Source organism: Protobothrops mucrosquamatus, unplaced genomic scaffold, assembly GCF_001527695.2.
Source record: "Protobothrops mucrosquamatus isolate PMUCROS unplaced genomic scaffold, P.Mucros_1.0 scaffold_154, whole genome shotgun sequence".
NCBI classification, from domain to species: domain Eukaryota; kingdom Metazoa; phylum Chordata; class Lepidosauria; order Squamata; family Viperidae; genus Protobothrops; species Protobothrops mucrosquamatus.
Window position 1 is genome coordinate 1,864,603 of NW_015386230.1, and position 22,208 is coordinate 1,886,810.

The 22,208-nt window shown below is 33.7% G+C and overlaps 1 protein-coding gene across 1 annotated transcript in view; it reads left to right on the forward strand.

The window, feature by feature from the left end:
• Positions 1 to 22,208, forward strand: part of EML1 (EMAP like 1) — a 55,529-nt gene that overhangs the window by 15,456 nt on the left and 17,865 nt on the right. The window contains exons 2-8 of the mRNA XM_015820354.1: positions 2,052 to 2,234; positions 3,848 to 3,980; positions 8,509 to 8,643; positions 11,376 to 11,404; positions 16,238 to 16,367; positions 17,698 to 17,847; positions 19,788 to 19,857. Of these exons, the coding sequence (XP_015675840.1) occupies positions 2,052 to 2,234; positions 3,848 to 3,980; positions 8,509 to 8,643; positions 11,376 to 11,404; positions 16,238 to 16,367; positions 17,698 to 17,847; positions 19,788 to 19,857 (830 nt within the window). The remainder of the gene's footprint in view (positions 1 to 2,051; positions 2,235 to 3,847; positions 3,981 to 8,508; positions 8,644 to 11,375; positions 11,405 to 16,237; positions 16,368 to 17,697; positions 17,848 to 19,787; positions 19,858 to 22,208) is intronic.

The following is a 22,208-nucleotide window of genomic DNA, read 5'->3' on the forward strand; positions in this document are numbered from 1 at the left end:
ATAAACCTTTAGCAACCAAGTAGTTGGATGCCTCAGAAATCCAGAAAATTGCACAGCTCAAGCTTCCAAATGAATACAGTATATCTTGTGCAGTTACACATCATGGAACTGTTTGATGTCTCACTATTCATAATCACATGAGCTGCAGTCCTGACAAAACCAGGCTATATTTTTTGCTTTCAGTTAGCATTGCCAGAAAAACAAACTGTTCCACCTTTCATTATAGAGACTCTGGAGCTTACAGCAGAAATTGCTTAGTTAGAGACTGACTTATGTTTATGAGCTAATTGTGGTTAAGCTCCATGTGCCTTTCTCCACACACAAAAGGAGAGAATGTTCAACATCATCATCTGTAAGTAAAAGGAAGTATAAAAACTCTGGGTTGACCTAACTTTGTTTGAAAACTAGGATCTGGACATTTTCTTTTGTTTCAAGCTTTGCTGCTTCCATTTTTTCCACTGCTTCTAGTTTCAATAATTTCCAGAGCAGAGGCCTTGAATTTACAAGAACAGACTGGACAAGTACACAGATTACCTTGAACAATCATACAAATCAAATATAAGATGTACAATTCTGTTTGCTTAATGGTTTCCAAAATAGGACCAATGCATATCAATTAATAGGTACATATTTTTAAGTTCTTTCCCCCCCATGTGTATGTGTATGTACATGTGTTTGTGTATTCATATTCCTCATCTCGTGTAGGCTTAAGCCATCTTCATTCCTAATTTCAGTCAGATCCTGACAGGCACTGTTTAATTCATATTTCATTGTACTGTAATTGAACATTTAATTCTGAGAACTGTTTTATGGTGTATTATGTACCACTAATGATCAATGTTAAATTTGAACTTATTTTCCTTGGATCTTGCTGGGTTATCTTTGGGCTTGGGTTTGACAGTCCTCAAAATTAAAGCAAATGCAGTGTCACTGCAGTCATGTGATCATGAACTGGGAGCTCAGCAATCATGACACAGAATCTTTCAGTCACATGATCTCCATTTGCAACTTTCTTTGCTAGCTTCCTAGAAGCAAAATTAATGCAAATGGCAACCACTTGACATCCTTGCTTAATGACCCACAGTGATTCACTTAATGATGACAACTGGAAAGGTTTGAATTTTCATTGGTAAGTTTTGTGGTCATGTAATGTTGTGATTTACATTGCTTAGCAATGGAAATTCTGGCACTTCCAGTTGCTGTCATTAAATAAGGACTATCTGTAGTTGGTATTTCTTCAGGTCTTGCTCAGTTCAGTTAAAAGATGGGTTTAACCTTCCCCTCTTAACATTCCTATTTAATTGTTAACAGTGCTTAATTAAACACTGTGACGAGTAATGTTTCCAATGACCTTACATATTAATTAGAGTAAAATAAAAAATGGTGTGATGAGTATTTCCATTTACACTGTTTTGTGCAAGCATATTGGGCATGTGTGATGAACTAATTTTTTTTCCTTCCGTTTTATTGTTTCCAATTCTCAGGCTCCCTGCACTCTTCTTGGCAAGAACTAAATATAAAGATCCTGCTTTTTAGTCTATAACAAATATACCAGAAAATGGCTTCTATAGTATTTTTCTTTTGTCTAGCTCTATCTGGATCACACAATTTATATGAAGATATTTATAGTTAATGGGAGAAATTTACATTTCTGCACCTTTTTGTATATTTGACCACATACACAGAAACTGCAGAGGAAATGGGAAATTACATTCTGTATGAATTGCTGGCAGAATGTTTCAATTTAAAGGAGAATTAACTGAATTCCACCTTGACAAGAGTTATTGTTTTCTAATAAAAGCAGCAAATGTATCTATATCTTTCTCTGTTTGTTTTGGGAGAATACATTTCTTCAAATAGTTTTTACAATTATGTTTAGGCTGCAGACCTATTAATATTTAGCTTGAAGCAAGCATAATGTAACAGGACTTTAAAGTAAGCGTTAGGGTTTTAACTTTTAATTGAGAGCAGTCCAAAGTTGGTTAGAAGATAGGCAGCTATATAAATGTTTTAAATTAATAAAATAAAATAAAATACATATGTATTTTTAGATGACAGTGCTTCTGCTGCCAGCAGTATGGAGGTGACAGACCGCATAGCTTCACTTGAACAACGTGTTCAGATGCAGGAAGATGACATTCAGTTGCTCAAGTCTGCTCTGGCAGATGTCGTTAGGCGTTTAAATATTACTGAGGAGCAACAGGCCATGCAGAACAAGAAAGGACCTACCAAAGGTATTAACCTCCCATTCAAATTCACCTGTATATGTTACAGTGAAAATATTTTTAACCAGTTAAGATAAACAGAATTATTTGAGAATATTTTTTGCATGATATTTTTCTGAGATGGATAGTGATCAGTTGTATGGTTTAACCTGAATATTGAATCTGAAGTATATTTTTTAAAAAAGTCTTCTCCAAGAAGTGTACATGGATAAGTATTTTTCAAATTTCTAATCAGGTCTCAGATCACTTTTCTGTTAAATTTGACTGGAATTCATTCTATTCATATTTCTGTTTTTTATTAATATTAACTAATGTTTATCTGAATATTTTTAGTTGTATTAATGAATGTAAAGAATGTTTAAAGTATGCCAAATTATTCCAGAAATATTTGAGGTAAACTGTGTTTTTGCAATATTTTATTCTAAATATTTGTATATAATGGCACAAAAAACAACACCTGACCTTTTTCATTATCTTGTATATCTGTTAAAACATCTAAACATGTTACTGTTTATGGAATGACATATTTTATGTCTGGTGCTGTCCTAAATTTTATATTATGGGCTTAGAAAGATTATTTATTTCTCAAAATCTCTTTATACTTTATACTTCCATATTAAGGATGGCAGTTTGACCATTTAACCAGTTTTTGCCAGTCACATAGCTGAGGTTTATAGCAAATGACAAAGCATCAGTTGTGAAATTCCTTATCTACTGCCCTGTACAAATTTCAATTTTCAGGGCCAGAAGAAATATGCTAAAGACTCTGATGAATTTTTTTGAAAATCTGACAAATGAGTGAAGTTCCATATCAATAGGATGAAAATAAATATTATTTCTTCCTTCTAGAATAGGAACAGCAGACCCCAGAGAACAATAAGGTCAATCTGTCTAACATTCATTAATAGGAAGCTTTATAGTTAATGGCTTGTTGAAGAATATGTCCTGACAATCTCATATTTTGGATTGGTTTATTTCTTAATATATTGTGGAAATGTTATATATTGATACCAGCTATGCATTTAACAAAACACTCAAGAAATGTTGATTAGCAGGCTAATCAGATTTGAATTGAAGGTGAGATAGTTAATTAGACACTTAGTTATCTTGCAAATCATTCTCAAAGAATGCGCTCAGTGATTTCATATCAAAATGATGTAGAGTATTGAGTGAAAATACTAGGGATTCAGTCTTGGACTATATACTTCAGCATTTCTTATTAATAACATAGATGGAGAAGTTATCAGATTTGCAGATGATACAATTGGGTGGAATCATTAAGAGTTTAGAAGATTAAAAAAATGAAAATGATCTCAATAAATCAAAGAAATGCTCTGAAAATAGCAAACCAACTTCTTAAAAATGCAAAGTGTTTTATTTAGGGAAAGAAAAAAAGAAATGCACAGGTATAGAATGGGCATATTCAGTCCTCGTGGAAAGGGATCTTCCAGTAGTAATAGATTACAAATTGAATATCCATCTCCAGTTTCCACAAGAGAACTTTTTAAATAATGGATAATTGTCTTTCCACTTTAATCTGCAGTAGTCAGATCTTACTTCAAGTATTGTATGCACTTCTGAGCTTGTAAATGTCAGCCTTTATTTATTTTTTCATTTCACAGCAAGACCACTAATTCAAACACTGCCTTTAAAGACTACTGTCAATAATGGAACTGTCTTACCAAAGAAATCTAGTGGTTCTCTACCTTCTCCATCAGGAACCAGGAAAGACATTGTATCACCAGCAACAAAAAGGTACTATTGTTACAATATATGTACTTATCTTTAGCTTTTAAAATTACTATTCTGTTTTTCTCTCTCTCAGTAATATTTTCAAGATAAATTTCTAGACAAACTAAATTACAATTGGAAACCTTGTTGAAAAGTCTAACTTTATTCATATTGGATTAATTAATCAGAATTAATGCAGTTGCAAGATATTATAAGTGGCCATACAATTAGACTATTACTGTCTTTTTTCAATTTCAGGTTAAGAGCAAGAAATGTCTAGTTAAGGATTTTGTCACCTGTTTGGAAACTGAGCGTCTTTGTTTTTATACCGGACCAGTAGAATAACAGAAATGTTCAATATACATGAAATCTGTCTTATAGCCTCACCATTTGGTTTCCATTGACAAATTGTATAATAAGATAACTGGTTTGTTTGTTTTTTTGCTGTACCTTTGTGAAAGTAACTACCCTACCCTACCCTACCAACTATACCACACCATATCATACCATACCGTGCTTTGGATAAGAAAACAAAATACTTTGGGAGTGTTCATGTAGAAAGGTAGTCCTCTCTCACCAACTGTCTCCTTTAGTGATTGTTTAATGGGGTGAAAAAAATAGTTTTGCCATCATCCTTCACATTTATGACCATTGCTATGTCATGCGGTCACATGATCACCATTTGCATGCTTTATAACCAGCTTCTGACAAGCAGATGCACAACGTGGAAGTAAAACCACAAGTTGTGGTCATGTGGTGTATACATTCAGGTCCTCCAATCTCTCCTGATATGTTTTGTCTCTCAGACTTTGCACCATTTTTGTTGCCCATCTCTGGACTCGCTCCATGTTATCTGGAGACTTAAGTCTCCAGAACTGGACACATACTGTATTCCAAAAGGACTCTGACTAAAGCCCTATATAGTGGTATTAGGATCTCCTTTTTCCTCTTGGTGATTCCTCTAGTGATGCATTGCAGACTTTAGTTTGCCTTCACAGCTGCCCGACCACATTGTTTGCTCGTAGTTTAGTCATCTACTATGAGCACATCTAAATCTTCTTCTATTCTGTCTAATATTGTACCCTCAATACTGTATCCTGCCAGAGGATTCATTTTCCTTAAGTGCATAAATTTTCATTTAGAAAATTGAATTGCAGGATCTAGGACTGAGCCTTGCATCATCACAGGAAAATTTGCATTTGGTTTAAGGAGTTGCAGAGTGTACCTTTCTGTTCCAAAATATTGTTTTGTGTTTGAATCCAAAAGCAATATGGAGTTCTGTTGCTTATGTTTTGTCTTGACGAGCCATGAAATTAAATTACAATAAAGCTATACCCTTCTTTTCCATTTTTGTCATAAGAAAAATAACTTTTTTGTGACATTTTATTTCTATTTTTTTAAACTAAACCTGTTGAATATGTCTCCTAGTTTCCTTTCATCAAGCCACCTTGAAATGTACTCTTTTAAAAAAAAAAAAATTGAGACTACAGTGTTTGGAAATAAAGAATGATATTTATTTATATTTGTCTCCAGGGTGGGGTACTTTTTGTAAACATTAGTATGCAGTAATTTCATACCACCAACCAGAATAGAAATCTAGCAATATGCTGTGCTCACTTCTGCATAAAACATGGAAATATGACTTCTTTCCATATAGATTTAAGTATGCTTGCCAACACAAAGTGGCATGCAAATACTGCCTGTAATTTCTTGCAATTTGCAGGAATAGAGAAAAAAGGATGGTAGAGTATACTACAAAAATAAATGTAAGAGTATTCATAGCATTTAGCTTTCCTAGCCTACCCCTAAATTACAATTTTTGTAGATAGAAAATCACAAAGTCTTGTGTTCTAAAATTTAACTCTGTTTCTAATAGCCAGTGCTTACCCAACATCGATTATGAGATGGGTCTCATCTAATCTCATTTGGTCTTAGTTTTAATGGTCATTAGAAAACATTCAGCTAATCGTAATAGTTAATGGAGATACAGACAAAAGTTTCCAAAGCAAACTGGCTCATTCCATCATGGATGTAACTATAACCCAGGCAAGCTTGTTATTAATATGGCTTACTATCAATCTTAACTCATTTTCTCACTGTCTTCTAAAAAGTAATATAAAAAACATGCTAAAATAATTAATAACAATCATTGTATTAATGAGGTGATGTATTAGGCTATTTTCAGAGTTTTATTTGTGTAAATTCTTTCACTATCCAGTACCATAGATAATATATTTTATAATAAAGGCCATAATAAAATTAATGAAGTTACATGGGAAAAGGCTGTAAATACTTACATTCACAAATAGACCAGTAAAAGGAGAGTGAGGGCCACGGTACCCATAACTTCCTCATTATAATAAACTTTGCCTACTTTATTCTGATACTTTCTTTCTTGGTTTTGTAATAACAGAAGGATTGGATGTTTTATTTTATTCACAGTGCTTTAATTATTTTTTTCTGAAAGTTTTTTTGTTTAAGAAGTTTTTGTATCCAATTTTTTTTTATTTCAAATAGTTTTACAGAAAACATTTATACTGTATTATATCAGATTTTGATAGGTAAAATTACAAGCCATTTTCAAGTTATAGCTAAACCCCATCAACAACTCTTATTTTTGAGAATAACATCACACAGAATTTGGATTAGGTATACTTCTGTTTCTTGGGGGGAAGTATTTTGGAACTGCAACTAAACTGTAAAAGAGTGATGTGTTCCTTGTTAACTGATAATAGTGGCAGGGTGAATATATTCAGATATGATTGCCAGCTGAATCATTTAGGTGTATGTTCAGGTGACTTCTAGGATATAGGGACAGCCTGACACCTATTGGCCACTTTGGGGTGTGTAAGCATGCTCCCTTCCCTGGGATTCTGAGCAGTTTTCCATCTCACCATGCTCTCTTCTAGTGTTAATTTTTGTTTTCTAGATATGTTTTAGCTCTGAGTTTATATTCTTTAAAATTCTTTTAAAGCAATCAGAACAGATAGCTGTACAATGGAATAGGTGAGCAAAAGAGCTTATCTCATTTAACTGGGCAGCTCACTCAGTCTGCTACCCAGCAGGCTTGCAGCTGATCTGTGGATAATAGCTGAGTAAAACATGCTATATAAAGAGGACCACATCTGTTTTATGAAGCCCTGCCCCAGTTTCTACTTCAGATAACGTATCATAATAAGACATCCCTTCAGTTTTGCTAAACAGATATAGCTAATCTTTTTGAATGTGTCATTCATTAGCAAAGAGTGCAGTTTAGGCTCCTATCACAGCTATATGTATTCTGTACCAGTGTCCCTCTCCCCAAAGTAAAGGATAGTATCTGACTATTACTAATTCCACAAATCAATTTGCAGATTTTTCTGTTTCTAGTAATTGAGGAAATGGCAAACGTCTATGATGTACAGTAACTATTATCTCATGATAGCAGTAAGTTATGCTCATTTTTCACCCTGTCTAGGAGCTTCTAATATCTCACTAGATATTTCCAACAAATTTGTTTACTGACACAATCATCAAGATGATGAATTTTATGACAGTACTTAAGTATGCAGTTGTGCGATGGAAACAGAGAAAATTGACAGCAATTAAGATACATTTCAGACTTCCTATCATGCTCTAACTTAGTATAGCAATCATTTCTACATAGTGTTGTTCAGTATTGCATGAAGCAAGTTTGTGCAACTTAGTTCCTTTATATATGTACACACTCATATGCAGGACTATAAAATTAAGAATGGAGCTTCTGTGCTATTCTGTATGTAAATGAGACAAAGAGAAAGAAAGAGGGGGGAAGAGATGAAAGCTCAAATTACCTCATCCATACTCTCTCAGTATCATATTAAAGAAGAGAACATGTTTGCATGTACTATCTCTAGCATGTCCAGATGCAGGAGTGTGTTCCTTAGGCTTTAAAGTGGTTAGGTTGTTGCCTCAGTTTTTGTAGAACTGCCCGTATGGCCAAATCCATCCTTTCCCATTTTTAAGTAAAGGAATGCAAACAAATCCCATATGTGCTGGATTTTATTTTGTGTAAATTGGGTCAAAGAGAAAAAGAAAGGAATAAAAGGGGAGAATTATAGTTTGGCTACTAAAATAAAAGTCAGCTTCTTCAGGAGCTTAATTTATGTTGAAAGTCTTTTAATGTCCATGTCTATCCTGCTCCCCCTCAGTTGGAAATTACAGATTAGTAATTTCAGTTTAAAAGAATTTATTTATTTAAAAGATTTGCATGGATGTCGTCTTAAACACAACTCTAGGTGGCTCACAATAATAAATCATAAACCATAAACCATAAGGCCAAGAAAGAAAAACCTGCTGCTTCGATCATCCCTTGGATGCCTCACAGCGCCAGCCATCCTCATTCTATCACAGCACCTGGGTGAAAAGCCATGTTCTTTTGAAAAGCTAAAGGGACAGGGGGGTGGGTGGCGGGGGAGGGCAAGAGAGCTGCTGAATCCCTAGGATAATCGCTTGGGAAATCTTCACTTCGGAAGAGTTCAGGATATGGTTCAGGCTAATGATTGTGTCTTCAATCAGTGTTGTTTTCTACTAGCTCTATTAAAAGAACCAACTCGGCTGAAGGTGTTTCTCCTGGTGGTCGGAGGGAAAGTTATGGGGATTCCAAAGGCAACCGCAATCGAGCTGGCTCCACAAGTAGTTCATCTAGTGGCAAAAAGAACAGCGACTGGTATGAAAAAGCGGAATTTCTAAGTTATATTTATTTGTGGCTCAGGAGGTTAAGAGAAGATATTCCTTCATTGTGGCCTTTGTGATTTAAGCACTGTGAAGATTTAAGCACTCCTAGAATTTCAGTAGTTTGGTGGGAGCCCTACTCCATTGCATTACTTTTGCTGAATTCCTTCAGCTTGTTTTTATAACCATCATAGCTCTATTAACTAAATATGTTTATGTGGATAGATTATGATCTTAGATTAACAATTTTAAGATTAACATAAAATTAATACTATTGTAATTCTACCCTATCAACTTTTCCAAATTCTAGTGTTAGAGAGTGACTATAAGTCACTTAATGGCAAAATTCCCTTTTTCTCTGGTTCTGTCAGATGTATTGGCAATTGGCCTTGATCTAGCAGGAAATTCTTTGGAGAAAAAAACATCTTCTGTTCTCTTCAGTCCATGAAGGATTTTCTGTGATGAATAGATTAAGATGCTGCGTCTTTTTCTTGTCCTGCCAAACTTTCAGATTTTTAAGATACTGTTATTCTCCCTTATTACAATGAAGGGCTGTTACCCTTCTGTGTTTGTTTCTTGAACAGGCCTATTTCAAAAGGTCTACTAAGTTAGGCTCCCACCAAAGAATACTGTAAACTCTAGAAAGTTCTAAGCAGGTTCTACAAGAGCCTATAGCCCAGGAAAATTCTCAAGTGAATATTTGAGGAACTTGCAAATAAGTAAACAAACTTGTTGTGGAGGAATTTAAAGGAATAAAAATGAAATGCTCATATAATGAGTATTTCAGCTATGAGATAAAAATAGATGTAAAATGGATGGGGAGCCATTGTTGGACCTAAAACGAAGCACTGTACAGGATATAAAAGTGGATATTAATTATTTCAACAGCATTGCTTGAATGGAAGAAATTACTACAGTGCAACAAGAATTGGCTGGAAGTTTAAAATAGTCAGGGTAAGAGAATTTCAAAATATAAGCAAGTTTTAGAATGTTGAGGAAGAATCAGAGTTACAGTAATAGGGAGTATAAAACCTTCTTAATCTGGGTTCAACCTGGATATTGACCAAAGACAACATTAGTCAATCTCTTGGATGACCTGTGTCAAGATCTGGAAGGAGGTAGTGTATCAATATCCTGATTTTGCTGCGCATTTCAGCAGCCTTTGATATCATTGACAGTTTTATCTTTTTAGACCACCTGCAGGAGTTGGGAATAGGATATATTTTTTAACAATTGTTCTGCTCCTTTCTCAATGAATAGTTTCAATTTATGCAGTGGGGGAAAAGATGTTGGTTCAGTAGCCCCCAATGTGGATGCTGTAAGAATCAGTCCTTTCTCCCCTGCTGTTTAACATCTATGTGAAGTTATTGGTTGAAATTATAGAGAGTTTGGAATACAGTACCATCAGTTTGCTGATGGGATCCGATTCTACATTGCTATCCCACTCCAGTCTGTAAGGGATAACTGTTATTGTCCTTTGGCAATGTCTGGAGGCTATGAGCAACCAAAGGTACAGGCTGAAATTAAATCCAACTAAGATGGAGTTGCTGTTTGTACTTCAGTGTGTTTATTCCTTGATGAGCAAGTACTACTTGTGAAAGAACAGGCTCATGACTTGTGGGTAGGAATTCTTGACTCATAGCTTCTGCTTGAATAGCAGATGGAAGGCATGGAGACTATGCCCAGCTGCAACTGGTGGGCCACTTTGGCCTTATATGGTGATGGAGGACCTGGCTACAAGAATTCCTTCTCAAATTACCACATAGACACTGTAGTGGTCTATGTGGTAAATTGAGAATGAATTCTTGTAGCCAGGTCATCTATCACCATATAGTTCCAAATAGTCTTTAAGGCTTCACTTAAAGAATACTTGGGACTATAATTGAACCAAAATGTGGCAGTCTGCATATTTATTAGCAATCAATAATAGGAGCACATAATGCCAATTCTATAGACCCTTGGCACCTGGATAACTACAAGACTATGTACTAGCATTGGTATAACCTATTGAAACATCTAGTGAAAAGTTAATAGAATAAGAAAATAATAATAATAGAATAGAATAGAATAGAATAGAATAGAATAGAATAGAATAGAATAGAAAGGGACCTTAGAGGTTTTGTAGCCCAACCCCCTGCTCAAGCAGGAACACCTATACCATTTCATATAAGTGACTGTCTAGCTCTTCTTAAAAACCTCCAGTGATGGAACGCCCACGATTTCTGAAGGCAAGCTGTTTTTTTTATTTACAGCTTCATGTTTTCAAGAATTTCAGTGCTCTGAAGCAAGTTGTTTCTGTCTTCTGTAGTAATGGGGATGCTTTGGAACTGCTTCATGACAGATATCAGGTTATGATTTTTAGGAAAACATTGAAAATCAAACTGTCGTGGAGATAATTATTTTAAATTGTATATGATGCCATTCCCCCCTTTTTTTTGGAAAAAAGGAAAAATGTGATTCTTTACTGTTACTTTTGTTTCAGGTTTTAATTAGGCTGGATATTGTAACTTTCTATATTCTTTGTAAGCCTCTGAAAATCATTTGATTGCAGTAGAGTAGAAATTAGATACATTAGTTTAATAGAGAGAGAGAGATTTAGAATGAATGATGATATCAAAGAAGAACAATTAATCAAAAGTATATGGAGTATTCAAGGAAAGGATGCTTGGAAAGACGAATGTATGGGTTTAATGTTATTTAAAATAATCTTCCTTGATTGTTTTGCAGCAAACCCAAGGAACCAATGTTCAGTGCAGGTAATTGTTTTCTTTATTGTTTCATAAAATATATATAACTTTTGTTCTAATTAAGAATATGAATATTTGAAAAACTTTCTCTAGATAATTGGTTAACAGAATTATTATAATTTGGTTCCTAAATCATAGCCTAGATTTCATTGTAGTGATTACCAAATTGCAATGAAGTTCACATTTTAACAAACTACTTTACCATATTAAGTTTATAAGTTTATACTTTTTATTTGCTATTTATACTGCTACCATCTTAAAAGAACTCTATGGTTTGTTCAGTAATTTTAATATTTGTCCGTCATTCCCTCAGAATAAAATGGCTTGACCTGGCTACCATTTCCTTAATGGAAAGGTGCAGTTCCAAGTATAATAAACCTGGATTAATGGAACACAATTGCTGTGTTCATGCAGTATGCCAGAACCAAACAAACTATATGTCTAATCCAATGGCTTTATTCACTATGGATTTCCACTTCATAGTAGCAATATAGGAACTGATCAAGCAGAATATTCTATGGATGACACTGCACAGTCTTGTTCAAATAGTCTACACACAAAAAATGTGGAGCGTGCAGATAGTAGTACCCTGTCAGTATAATCCATACAACCAATAGAGAAACAATACTGTTAGTCAGGAGGGCTATTTTAAAGAAGAGAGAGTACATTGTTTTAGAAAAAGCAGTTCTGTATAATTATGAAATTGCTGTATCTGGTTGTACACATTGCCAGTCAGTGGTCATTGTCATTCAGTTGTAAATACTACCAGTTCACTTTTTAAGTGATCAGTAATAATATGGAGCAAGATTATGATTTTGTAGATAGTGCTTACATTAAATGTGTAAAGTGTTCCTTGCATAATATAAATCCTCACATAACAGCATCTGCTTTAATGTCAGTGTATGCAGAACAGAACTGATGTGAAGGAGTGGAGGTGCTAGACTGTGCCTCTTGAGTCTCCTTGTTAAATACCATTTTTTAATTTTTAAATCCAGTTCCATCCAGGATCGACACCAGAAGTAGAAATTAGCATAGTGGAGATACCAGGGTGGAAGAGTACTCTGAAGACAGAATTGGCACAGAGGAATGTGATTTTAAAACATGTTTTCTGTCATCTGCTCTTTTTCCCCCTATAAATATCTTCCCCCAATTTCTGATACCCTTGGCAATATGGGCTGAGAACATGTATTTGACAAAACAATATTTCAGTTTGGCTTTCAAAGAAAAACTCACAGAAAGCTTTCAAGTTCATTTGAACTGGTCTGGGCTATTTAAAACATTAGATTTATTTTTAAGAATATCAAATTACTGAACAACTATTATTTTTACAAGGAAATCCAAATTTATTTTTACTTTTTACCATGTAGGTCCCTTTTATAGTTGATTATACAAATCAATTATAAGACAGAATTCCAAAGCTTAATTTGTATCACCTGAATCAACACTACTCGATAGAATAGCAGTAAAACAAAATTTGGGACATTATTTTTTCCTGCTTTTTGAGATAATATATTTGAATTGTGAAAGATAATGGAAACTGCAAAAACTTACATATATACTTGGATTTTTCTATTTATATCAATACAAATGCAAAATAGGGACATATTACCTGTATTGATAATAGAATAATACAGCTGGGTACTCCACAGAGCAGGGATGTAGATGAGCCTGACTGTTCTTGAATACATCTTTATCTAGCACTTCTATCTCTGTCTCTGTAACCACAAGGGAAGCGTCGTGTGACACATTGTAAAGGTAGGTAGAACTTGCTTCTAAAATCTCACAGCTCTCTAAACAAGCCTATTAACAGGGCCAAGCAGTTTGAGCCTACAAAGGCAGTTTATTCCTTGTGTGACTATAATATTATTAAACAATTTCCCTTTTTTCTTAGTCAGCTTCTTGCAGAGCATCTACTGGCTTTTAAACCTTGTAGGATTGAATGTTAATGGATGTTTATATATGTTTCTTGATTAAATGAATGGCCAAGAAAGAGGCCCAAATGTTAAAGATAGCTATATAGCAGTAGTGGCGAACTTATGGCACGGGTGCCAGAGGCGGCACTCAGAGCCCTCTCTATGGGCACGCGCGTCGTCACCCCAGTCCTAGGCCTTCAGCTGGGTTTTATAAAACCTTTTTGTTTTAGGCCTCTGCCGCCGTGTGCAAAAAAAAAAAAGGGTTCAATTAGTCAATTTCAACTTCTCACAGAAAAAAAAAAATCTTGCAAAGTTGGAATTGATTGAATGAACTTTTTAGTCCCACCCAGTCTGCCATTACCACCGCAGCCACACCCACCCAATTGGCCACACCCAGCCAATGGGCCACACCCACCTGGCACTTGATGATGCATAAGTGGGTTTTGGGTTGCAGTTTGGGCACTCAGTCTCTAAAAGGTTCGCCATCACTGCTATATAGAATCCCATAATCGTCTGTGGTAATAGTTGCTTTTGTAGTTTGGCTGAAAAGTGATAGTGCCTGTTCTAGTATGCTCAAATAGCATTCTAACATGTGCCTAAATCAACCTTTTGCTTTAGATTTAATTGCAGTGTTTATTCACTATCTAAATTGCCTTATGTGAGTAATAGATTTAACTTATGATACCAATAAGCAAGTTGAAGTAGATAATACATATTTCTGTGTTTTATATATTATGTAAATATTTAAAAGGTGTTTATGTAGTATTGGGAATGCCTGGTAATAATTAACATATAACCATATAGTAATGTATACATATTACGCATTTCCATTGTGAAGATTAAACAAATTTGTACTGCAGTTATATAAATAATTTATTCCTAATATCTCATTTATAAATATCTTCTTAACTTTGTAAAATTATATCTTAATTATTAAATTTTTATGGTAGTCCATATTCTAAATATGCCATGCATTTCTTTAATTTTTCAGTCTTTTATGGGTAACTTGAGGTAGTATTTTAAGACTACTACAAGCATTTAGTATTATCTCTTCAGCGTTCTTTACAACTATTGTACATATTTAACCAAGCTTCATTCAGCAGTTGTCTCTTTAACTTTGTATTCAGTAGCGTAATCTCTATAAATCTATATGTCTTATTATAGTCGTAATATCCTAACCATATGTTATTCTTTCTATTGATATGGGACATGCCACTTTTCAGATCAGTCTGCCTATTGTCAGAAGATGGTCTGGAAAGCAAGTGTAGCAAATTCTTAATCCATCTCTAGAATATGATCAGTAGCATGGTTGGTTTAAGTTAATAATAGGTTTTGTAGAATTGTTTTTACATAAATCAACCTGATCTTGAATGAGATACCAAAACAATGCCTTTGGCAATACAGTATAATTTCATATGTTGTGATTGCTTCATGTATTAATTCCTGTATAGTTTTTACTATTTTTTTCATGATATATGCATAAAAATGCATTTTTTTATATTTTTTCAGTACTTAGATGTTATTAGAAAAAAATTAAATTAAGCAGACATAAAGCATAAAAGTAACACAGTGGGAAAAATTAAAGTTCAATCTTATATGAAATGGTTTCTGCAAACATATCCTTGACAATGGGGAAAAATTGTATATTTACTCTGTACCTTTATTTTTCTTTTCGTGTTTCAATTCTAACCATTTCTCTTATTACCTTTAATTAAAATTTAAAATTTAACTGTAATTTTTATATATCAGATTCTCTATTAATCAGGTTTTTAAGATAAAACCTTGAGCAGTAGTTATGATTTGAACTGAAATAGAGTAGCACTGAATTTTGTTTAAAGACAACAAAAGGTAGCAGAGAAAAGTTTCATTCAGGATGGGGCAGGTTTCAGAAATCACAACCTGCTTTCTTTCTTCTGGGTTTAAGAAATTGACAGTCATAAATTAATACAAATTTCAATATACATTTTAGTGTTAAGTGCATAAATACAGTATGATTTGTTCTTGATATAGGTCTAGAAATGTATCCTATAGTCCTTTCCAACACAGGAGGTTTTATTATAGCAAGGCTTATAATATCCATTTGTACTTATTTTCAAAACAAACAAAAACGTACTGTCAAGACACATTTTTCTTTCTTTTATGAAAACAGCTGCACCTAGCCAGCCTTGGCTAATGTGTAAAGTTGGACAAATTTTGTCCTATGTGTTACTTGGATGGGATCAGGGCTGTAGACTAGACGTTTAGTTACGTCCATAGATTTCCAGGAGCCAGGCTCACTCATTATCTTATTTCAGTTTTCTTTGCTTTACAAACCTACAAAGATTGTAAATGCGACAATTGATCACAAAGTTACTTTTTCATCACCATTGTAATTGCAAATAGTTGTTAAACAAGGCAATTGCTTAAACAAGGGCTACCTATTTTTTCAATATCCAGTTATGTTCTTGCATGCATGGTACATCAGCATAGTTCTTTTACTGTCATATCTTCACTAAGATTCCAGTACATGTATCATTAATCATTGCAAATCAAATACTAAGTTCATGTTTAAATTAGGAAGTCATTAAAATTAACATTATAGATACTGATATGCAGATATGTGAAAATTAAATTCAAAGTAAAATTTACTTTAATGACTTTTTGTGTTAATTATAGTAATTAGGTTAATTCCTCAGACAGCAATAGAAAAAAAGTCACTCCCTTTCTGAAAGTCACATTGTCCCCCCATTATATATTTATTTATTATGGAGTTTCAGCGTATTAAAAAGATTTTAAAATTGTGTGCATAAATAATTAAGGCTTTGGGCTGTTGTTTTTAAAAATATCTGTTTCTACCACATAACTTTAAAATGTTGTTAGAGATATGAAATATTAAAATGGCAAAATACTGTATATGAATTTTGTTTGTTATGTATTTTTTTTTCAATAGAGGAAGGATATGTTAAAATGTTTCTGCGTGGACGTCCTGTTACCATGTACATGCCAAAAGATCAAGTGGAATCTTACAATTTGGAAGCAAAGGCAGAACTACCATCCAAAAAGCTTAAACTGGAATGGGTGTATCCTTATTTATGGACACACTTCAATTAAATAATGCTTATTTCTGATACTCTTATTTTTAAAGTACATCTTTAAATGTTATGAAGCATAGCAGGCATCTAAATGCAAGGAACTAATATTTTCACAGAAAGAACACAATAAATATTGATGTTATAAAGCTTTTAATCTATATATTATTAATAATCTCTCAAGTTTTCAGTTTAATGCATTCTGAAGGTATATGTTTAAATCTATCAGGTTAGTAAATTAGACGCACAAACAAAAAGGGTGCTGTAATTACTAATTATAATATAAGGAAGTGTGTTTCTAGTTGTATATCAAAGTGAATTTATAACATTTCCATACTATTTTTTTTAATTAAAAACCCAATTATTAGAAAAACTATCCAGATTTTCAGCATAAGCACAAAGATGATATACTAATCAAAAACATTAGTTATGCTGGATCCCTTCTTTTAATTATTCCTAATTGTTAATATTTCAAGTTACAAGCATGTCAGTTTCTTTTTTGTACAAGTTACATATAGATTTCAATTTTAGTTAAAATACTGGTATAAATCATTCTTGATTTCATCTAGCTTGGCTTTTAGTCTAATTTTAATTGTCTGTTTTAATATTTAATATTGAAAAATCTAGCTAATATGATTTTCATTCTTTATTTTATTTTTTAATCTGTTCTTTTATCTTACTTTTACATACGGTCTTATTAATGTTATATTTTGACATGGCCTCTTGGCTAATCAACAATAATATTACTATAGAGTTACTAGTAGCTATTTGTTATTGTGTTGTATGTTATATTAGAAGTCTTGGCTTAGTATCAAGTATGCTGATTAAAAGAGCTGCAAGTTTCCCTTTGGGAAGAACCTCTTCCTATTAGCTGGGGGATATTTGATTTTAAGTGGGAGACGGAGAATGTTCTACAGTATGTGAAATTCTTCCCTTCTACAAACTGGCACATGAACAAATTTGTTTGCAAGTTTGTTTCAAATCTTCTAGTCACAAATGCATTCATAATCTTTCTAATAGAAAGTTGGTGATCTTTGAACCAGCACATATGATAACGTGTCATGAAATGTGAAAAAATATACAAAATATTACAAAAGTATCTACCTTTTTAAAGGGAAATATATTCTCTTACAACTTGGAATTAGAACGTTAATCACTGATGTAATCATTAACATGTGCTACTATCAGAGTTGTTCCTCTGATAGAAATTGGTAAAGTTTCAAGGAACCAGGGAGCCTTACTGTATGAAGTTTATGGTCCCAGAATTCCACATGATTGTCACTTGTAATGTTCAATTGTTATATCTTAACTAAGATGCCAGCTATGGTTATAGAGGTCGGGATTGTCGCAATAATCTGTACCTTTTACCAACCGGAGAAACTGTTTACTTCATTGCATCTGTTGTTGTATTGTATAATGTTGAAGAACAACTGCAGAGACATTATATTGGTCACAATGATGATGTGAAGTGGTAAGCCATGGAAAAGGAAACTCTGAAAAGAAATCCGTGTAAAACATTCAAAAATCTATATTTTAGCTTATGACTGATAAAGAAAGCATAATGGCAGGCTTAGCACCAAATTTCTGGGACCGTGAACGAAATTGTCTTAGAAATGGTGGTGGCCCTGGATTCACTGGTAGTGGCTAGAATATAATATAAAGTCTCACTTGGTTCAATATTTCATTTTTCCTAAAACAAAACATGTCAAAAACTATAAAGGACATACAGCTTAGAGACTGAAGCTAAGAACTGGTTTGTCTATAGTAATCCCAGGTTCAGGTTGAGGGTAAAGTAGTAGGAAATAATATTTAAATGGGACAAGTTTACCACATATAATATAAACTATGAATGGAATGAACTGATGGATGGATACAAACTGTTCAAAAGAAACAGGTCTATAAAAAGAGGAGGGGGAGTTGCACTATATGTAAGAGAATACTACATACAGTAGTGGCCAAAATTGTGGAAACCTTTTGGGAAAAGTGTATTTTTGAGGTTTGACGGCTAATAACACCACTTTTTTTTCGAGTAGTACCATAAAATTATATATCAATGGAAAGATAATTTAATCAAGAATGTAATGCAACAAAGTTTGTTCAATTATCTGTACTGTATTCTATGAAAAGTTATAGCCAAATAACCAGAAAAAGGAAGCGCAACTTGCTTAGGTTGATATCAGGTAGCTTTCCTTCATCTGATTGTAGCCAATGAGCATGAGTATTTTGAGAGCCAATTGGCAATGAGCCAATCAGATCACAGTAGGATTCAGTTATTGATGTTATGTATTTAAGCTGAGAGGAGGACATTTGTCGGTGTGTTATGTGATCGCTATCAAGTTGGTTGGGTTTTTTTTCTCTTTCATTTAGTGAGTTTGTAAAACATAATAAAATTAAAGTAATGATGCAAAGAATTGACTGGTTGCCCAGAAAGCGATGTAAAATAGTATTATTAAGTGAACAGTTAATACAGTTAACTACAGTTATAAGGAAATTAGAAGAAAAATTGGTAGAAACTTAACCAAAGGTGGCATTTCTACTGTACTTTTTTTCCCAAAAGGTTTCCACAATTTTGGCCACTACTGTATCTACAGAAATGCACGTGATGAAAGATGAAATCTCTCCAGAATGTATATGGGTTAATATAAAAGAGAAAAAAAGTGACATTGCCATAGGTGTATATTACAGGCCACCTAACCAATTAGAAGAAATAGATGAACTCTTTGCCAACCAGTTAACAAACGTATGTAGGAAGCATACCACAGTAGTAATGGGAGACTTCAACTATCCAGATATCAATTGAGAGACAAACTCTGCAGTGAGTGGGAGATCAATCAGATTCCTAACCAACCTAGCCAACAACTTTGTCACCCAAAAGGTGGAGGAGGGAACTAGACATAAAGCTATACTGGACTTTATCCTTACAAATAGAGAAGAAGTGATAGAGGGAATTGAAATTGCCAGAACCTTGGGCAAAAGTGACCATGTCATACTCTAGCTCTATTCTATAATCCTCATCAATTATACATCACCAAATATGCATAATTAGAAAAGGAACAAAGAAATTGGTGCAACTGCGTTTTTAGTCATCTTCATACTTTTAGCGCTAGAAGACGCTGTAGATAGATAAATCCAATCTGAAAATTTTATAATGAAAAATAAATGATCAGATCTGAATAGAAATTGAAATAAAATAAAATAGCATTGCAGGGTACTATAGTATGCAGTAGCGTTTAATATTAGATAAAATACATGATGAAATAAGAATGTTTTCTTGTGCACCTCAATAAATGTTTAAGAAATATCGAGTAAAATGTGTTTTGTTGTTTTCATTCATGTTATAAAAATGCTTTTAAATTTTTATTTAATAAAGGTATGTTTCCTTTCTCTTCCCACCTTTTTTTTTTTTGGCAGCCTAGCAGTACATCCTGACAGGATTACCATAGCAACTGGTCAGGTTGCAGGGACATCTAAAGATGGAAAAGTAAGCAGTTATTAGAATTTTCACTTCGTTGAAATGAAATTATTCTTGCCCTATGCTACAATTGTTTTAATATTAATATTGTTGAAATAAAGTCCTAATATTTGTGTTAGTGAATAAGATACTAATTGGTTAATGAAATATATGAAAGAAGTTGACATTGCTCCTAGGCTTCATATTTCAGGTATATTTTTAATCTAAAACTGTATCAGTGTTGCCTTTACTTAAATGTCCATGCCTTGTTATAACATTGATTTGGCCACTTCATAAAGCTTCATAAAATTTCTAAATATTAGAATCATAGTTGTAAATTATTTTGAATTCAGTATCCAGTCTATTCATTTATATGATAGTTCCAGTGTTTGGTATGAGAGTAATTTATATCAAAATGAAGCTTTCAGATACCATTAAAGGAGAATATTTGTAATTCAGGATTGAAATGAGGGGTCCTTGTTGCTCTCTGAACTTGTTTTTTTCTTGCAGATGTTTCATTACCCAAACTATTATATTCTATTGGCTTGCCCTGACAGTATTGGTGAGAGTAGTCTTAGAGGTTTTTTGGTTGGGCCGTTTACTGTTTCTGGAATGTTCTTGATGTATGGCAATGTTATTCTTTTTAGGACTTGTTTGGGCTGAACTGGGTTGAGTGGTCAGACACTTTTTGATAAAGTTGCATGGATATCCATTTTGTTGGAATATGTTGTATAGATGGTCTGTTTCCTTTTTCTGCTGTTCAGGGTTGCTGCAGTGACTTTGTGCTCATCTAAATAAAGTTCTTATGCAGCTTCTCTTGTGGGAGGTTGGGTTGTTGCTTTGATGTGGAGCACTTGGATGGTGTGAGTGGTTTTTCTGTAGACTTGCATTTCTAGTTTGCCAGTGTGGTCTCTGCTGATCAAGATGTCCAGGAAGGGTAGCGAGTTGTTGTTTTCTTCTTCTCTGCTAAACTGGAGTCCTTTGAAAATATTGTTGATGGTTCTGTGGGTGTTCTCTAATTGGTCCTTTTTTATTATGGTGAAGGTGTCGTCTATATCAGTGGTCCCCAACCCCCAGGCTGCGGCCTACTATGAGGCCATGGCCCACTACCAGACCATGGCCTATTTGCAATTGGACCGCGTGAGTGGCTGGCTGGAGTGCGCATGCGCCTGTGCGCAGTTCAACTTGTGCAGGTGGGCAGGTGCACGCATGCACACCAGCCTGTACTCACACAAGGGATGCCATTATATTATATTCTGTTTATTGGTTTCCATAGTTATCTGGATGGTCATTTTAATTATATAACATGGGATTAATTCTTAAATTTGACACAATGTATATTCTTTTCATTTTTCATTTATTTAAACATACTGTAAACTTTGGCTGGATTAAAATAGTTTCCTTGAAAATGTTTAAAAAGATACATTAATATCCTTAATTTGGTCTTTTAATATAATTTTTCTGCCATTAATTTAAAAACTTAAATTAAAAACCTCTGCTAGGTCTCATTTTTAATATACATAAACTAACATAATGGATAATGTCTCTTAGCCCAACTAACTTCACAGATTTGTGTTGTGGGATAAAATAAGAGGAATGTGTATATAACTTGAACTCCTAAATGAAAGGCAGTCTAATAAATAAACTAAGTGTAATCTTGTGAATTAGTCCACTGCACTAACTTCAGTCATCAGTATATAAATATTTTCTGTCTCCTGTGCAAGTTGTAGTTCAAGCTTAAATTTACAAAGGTTGCTCTCTAGTGGTCCTGTAAATGCATTGCATGTATATATTATATGAAAATATGTCAAGGGTACTCCAAATGCAGATTGTATGTGCAGTTAATTATAATTTGTAAGCACATTTGTTTATGGCTAAGTTTTAATCTATAAGGCTTTTCAATTGTTAAAAGTATATCATTTTGAAGATTTCATACAATTTATACATAAGAATGGCAAGCCACTTCTGAAGCTTTGCCATAAAAATTGCATGGACTTGTCCAGGCAGTCATCAAGAATCAACACTGACTTGAAGGTTCCCCACACAAAAAAAATATACATAATTAGTTTTACTGTAACAAGAAAATACTGTGTTTCCCTGAAAGTAAGACCTACTCCAAAATAAGCCCTAGCTTGATTTTTGGGGGTGGGCCTAATATTATTATTATATTATTATTATTATAATTAAACTTATATGCCGCCCTTCTCCCCACAGGACTCAGGGCGGCTCACAGCATATTAAAACAGTACAAAGCACTATCCCCAATAAAAACCAATTAAAAACAAATATTTACCGCTGTGTCATATTAAAATAATAATTAAAATTGTCCCTATTTAAAATTCTCCCTAGGCCAGACCCGCTTGCTGAAAAAGCCATGTCTT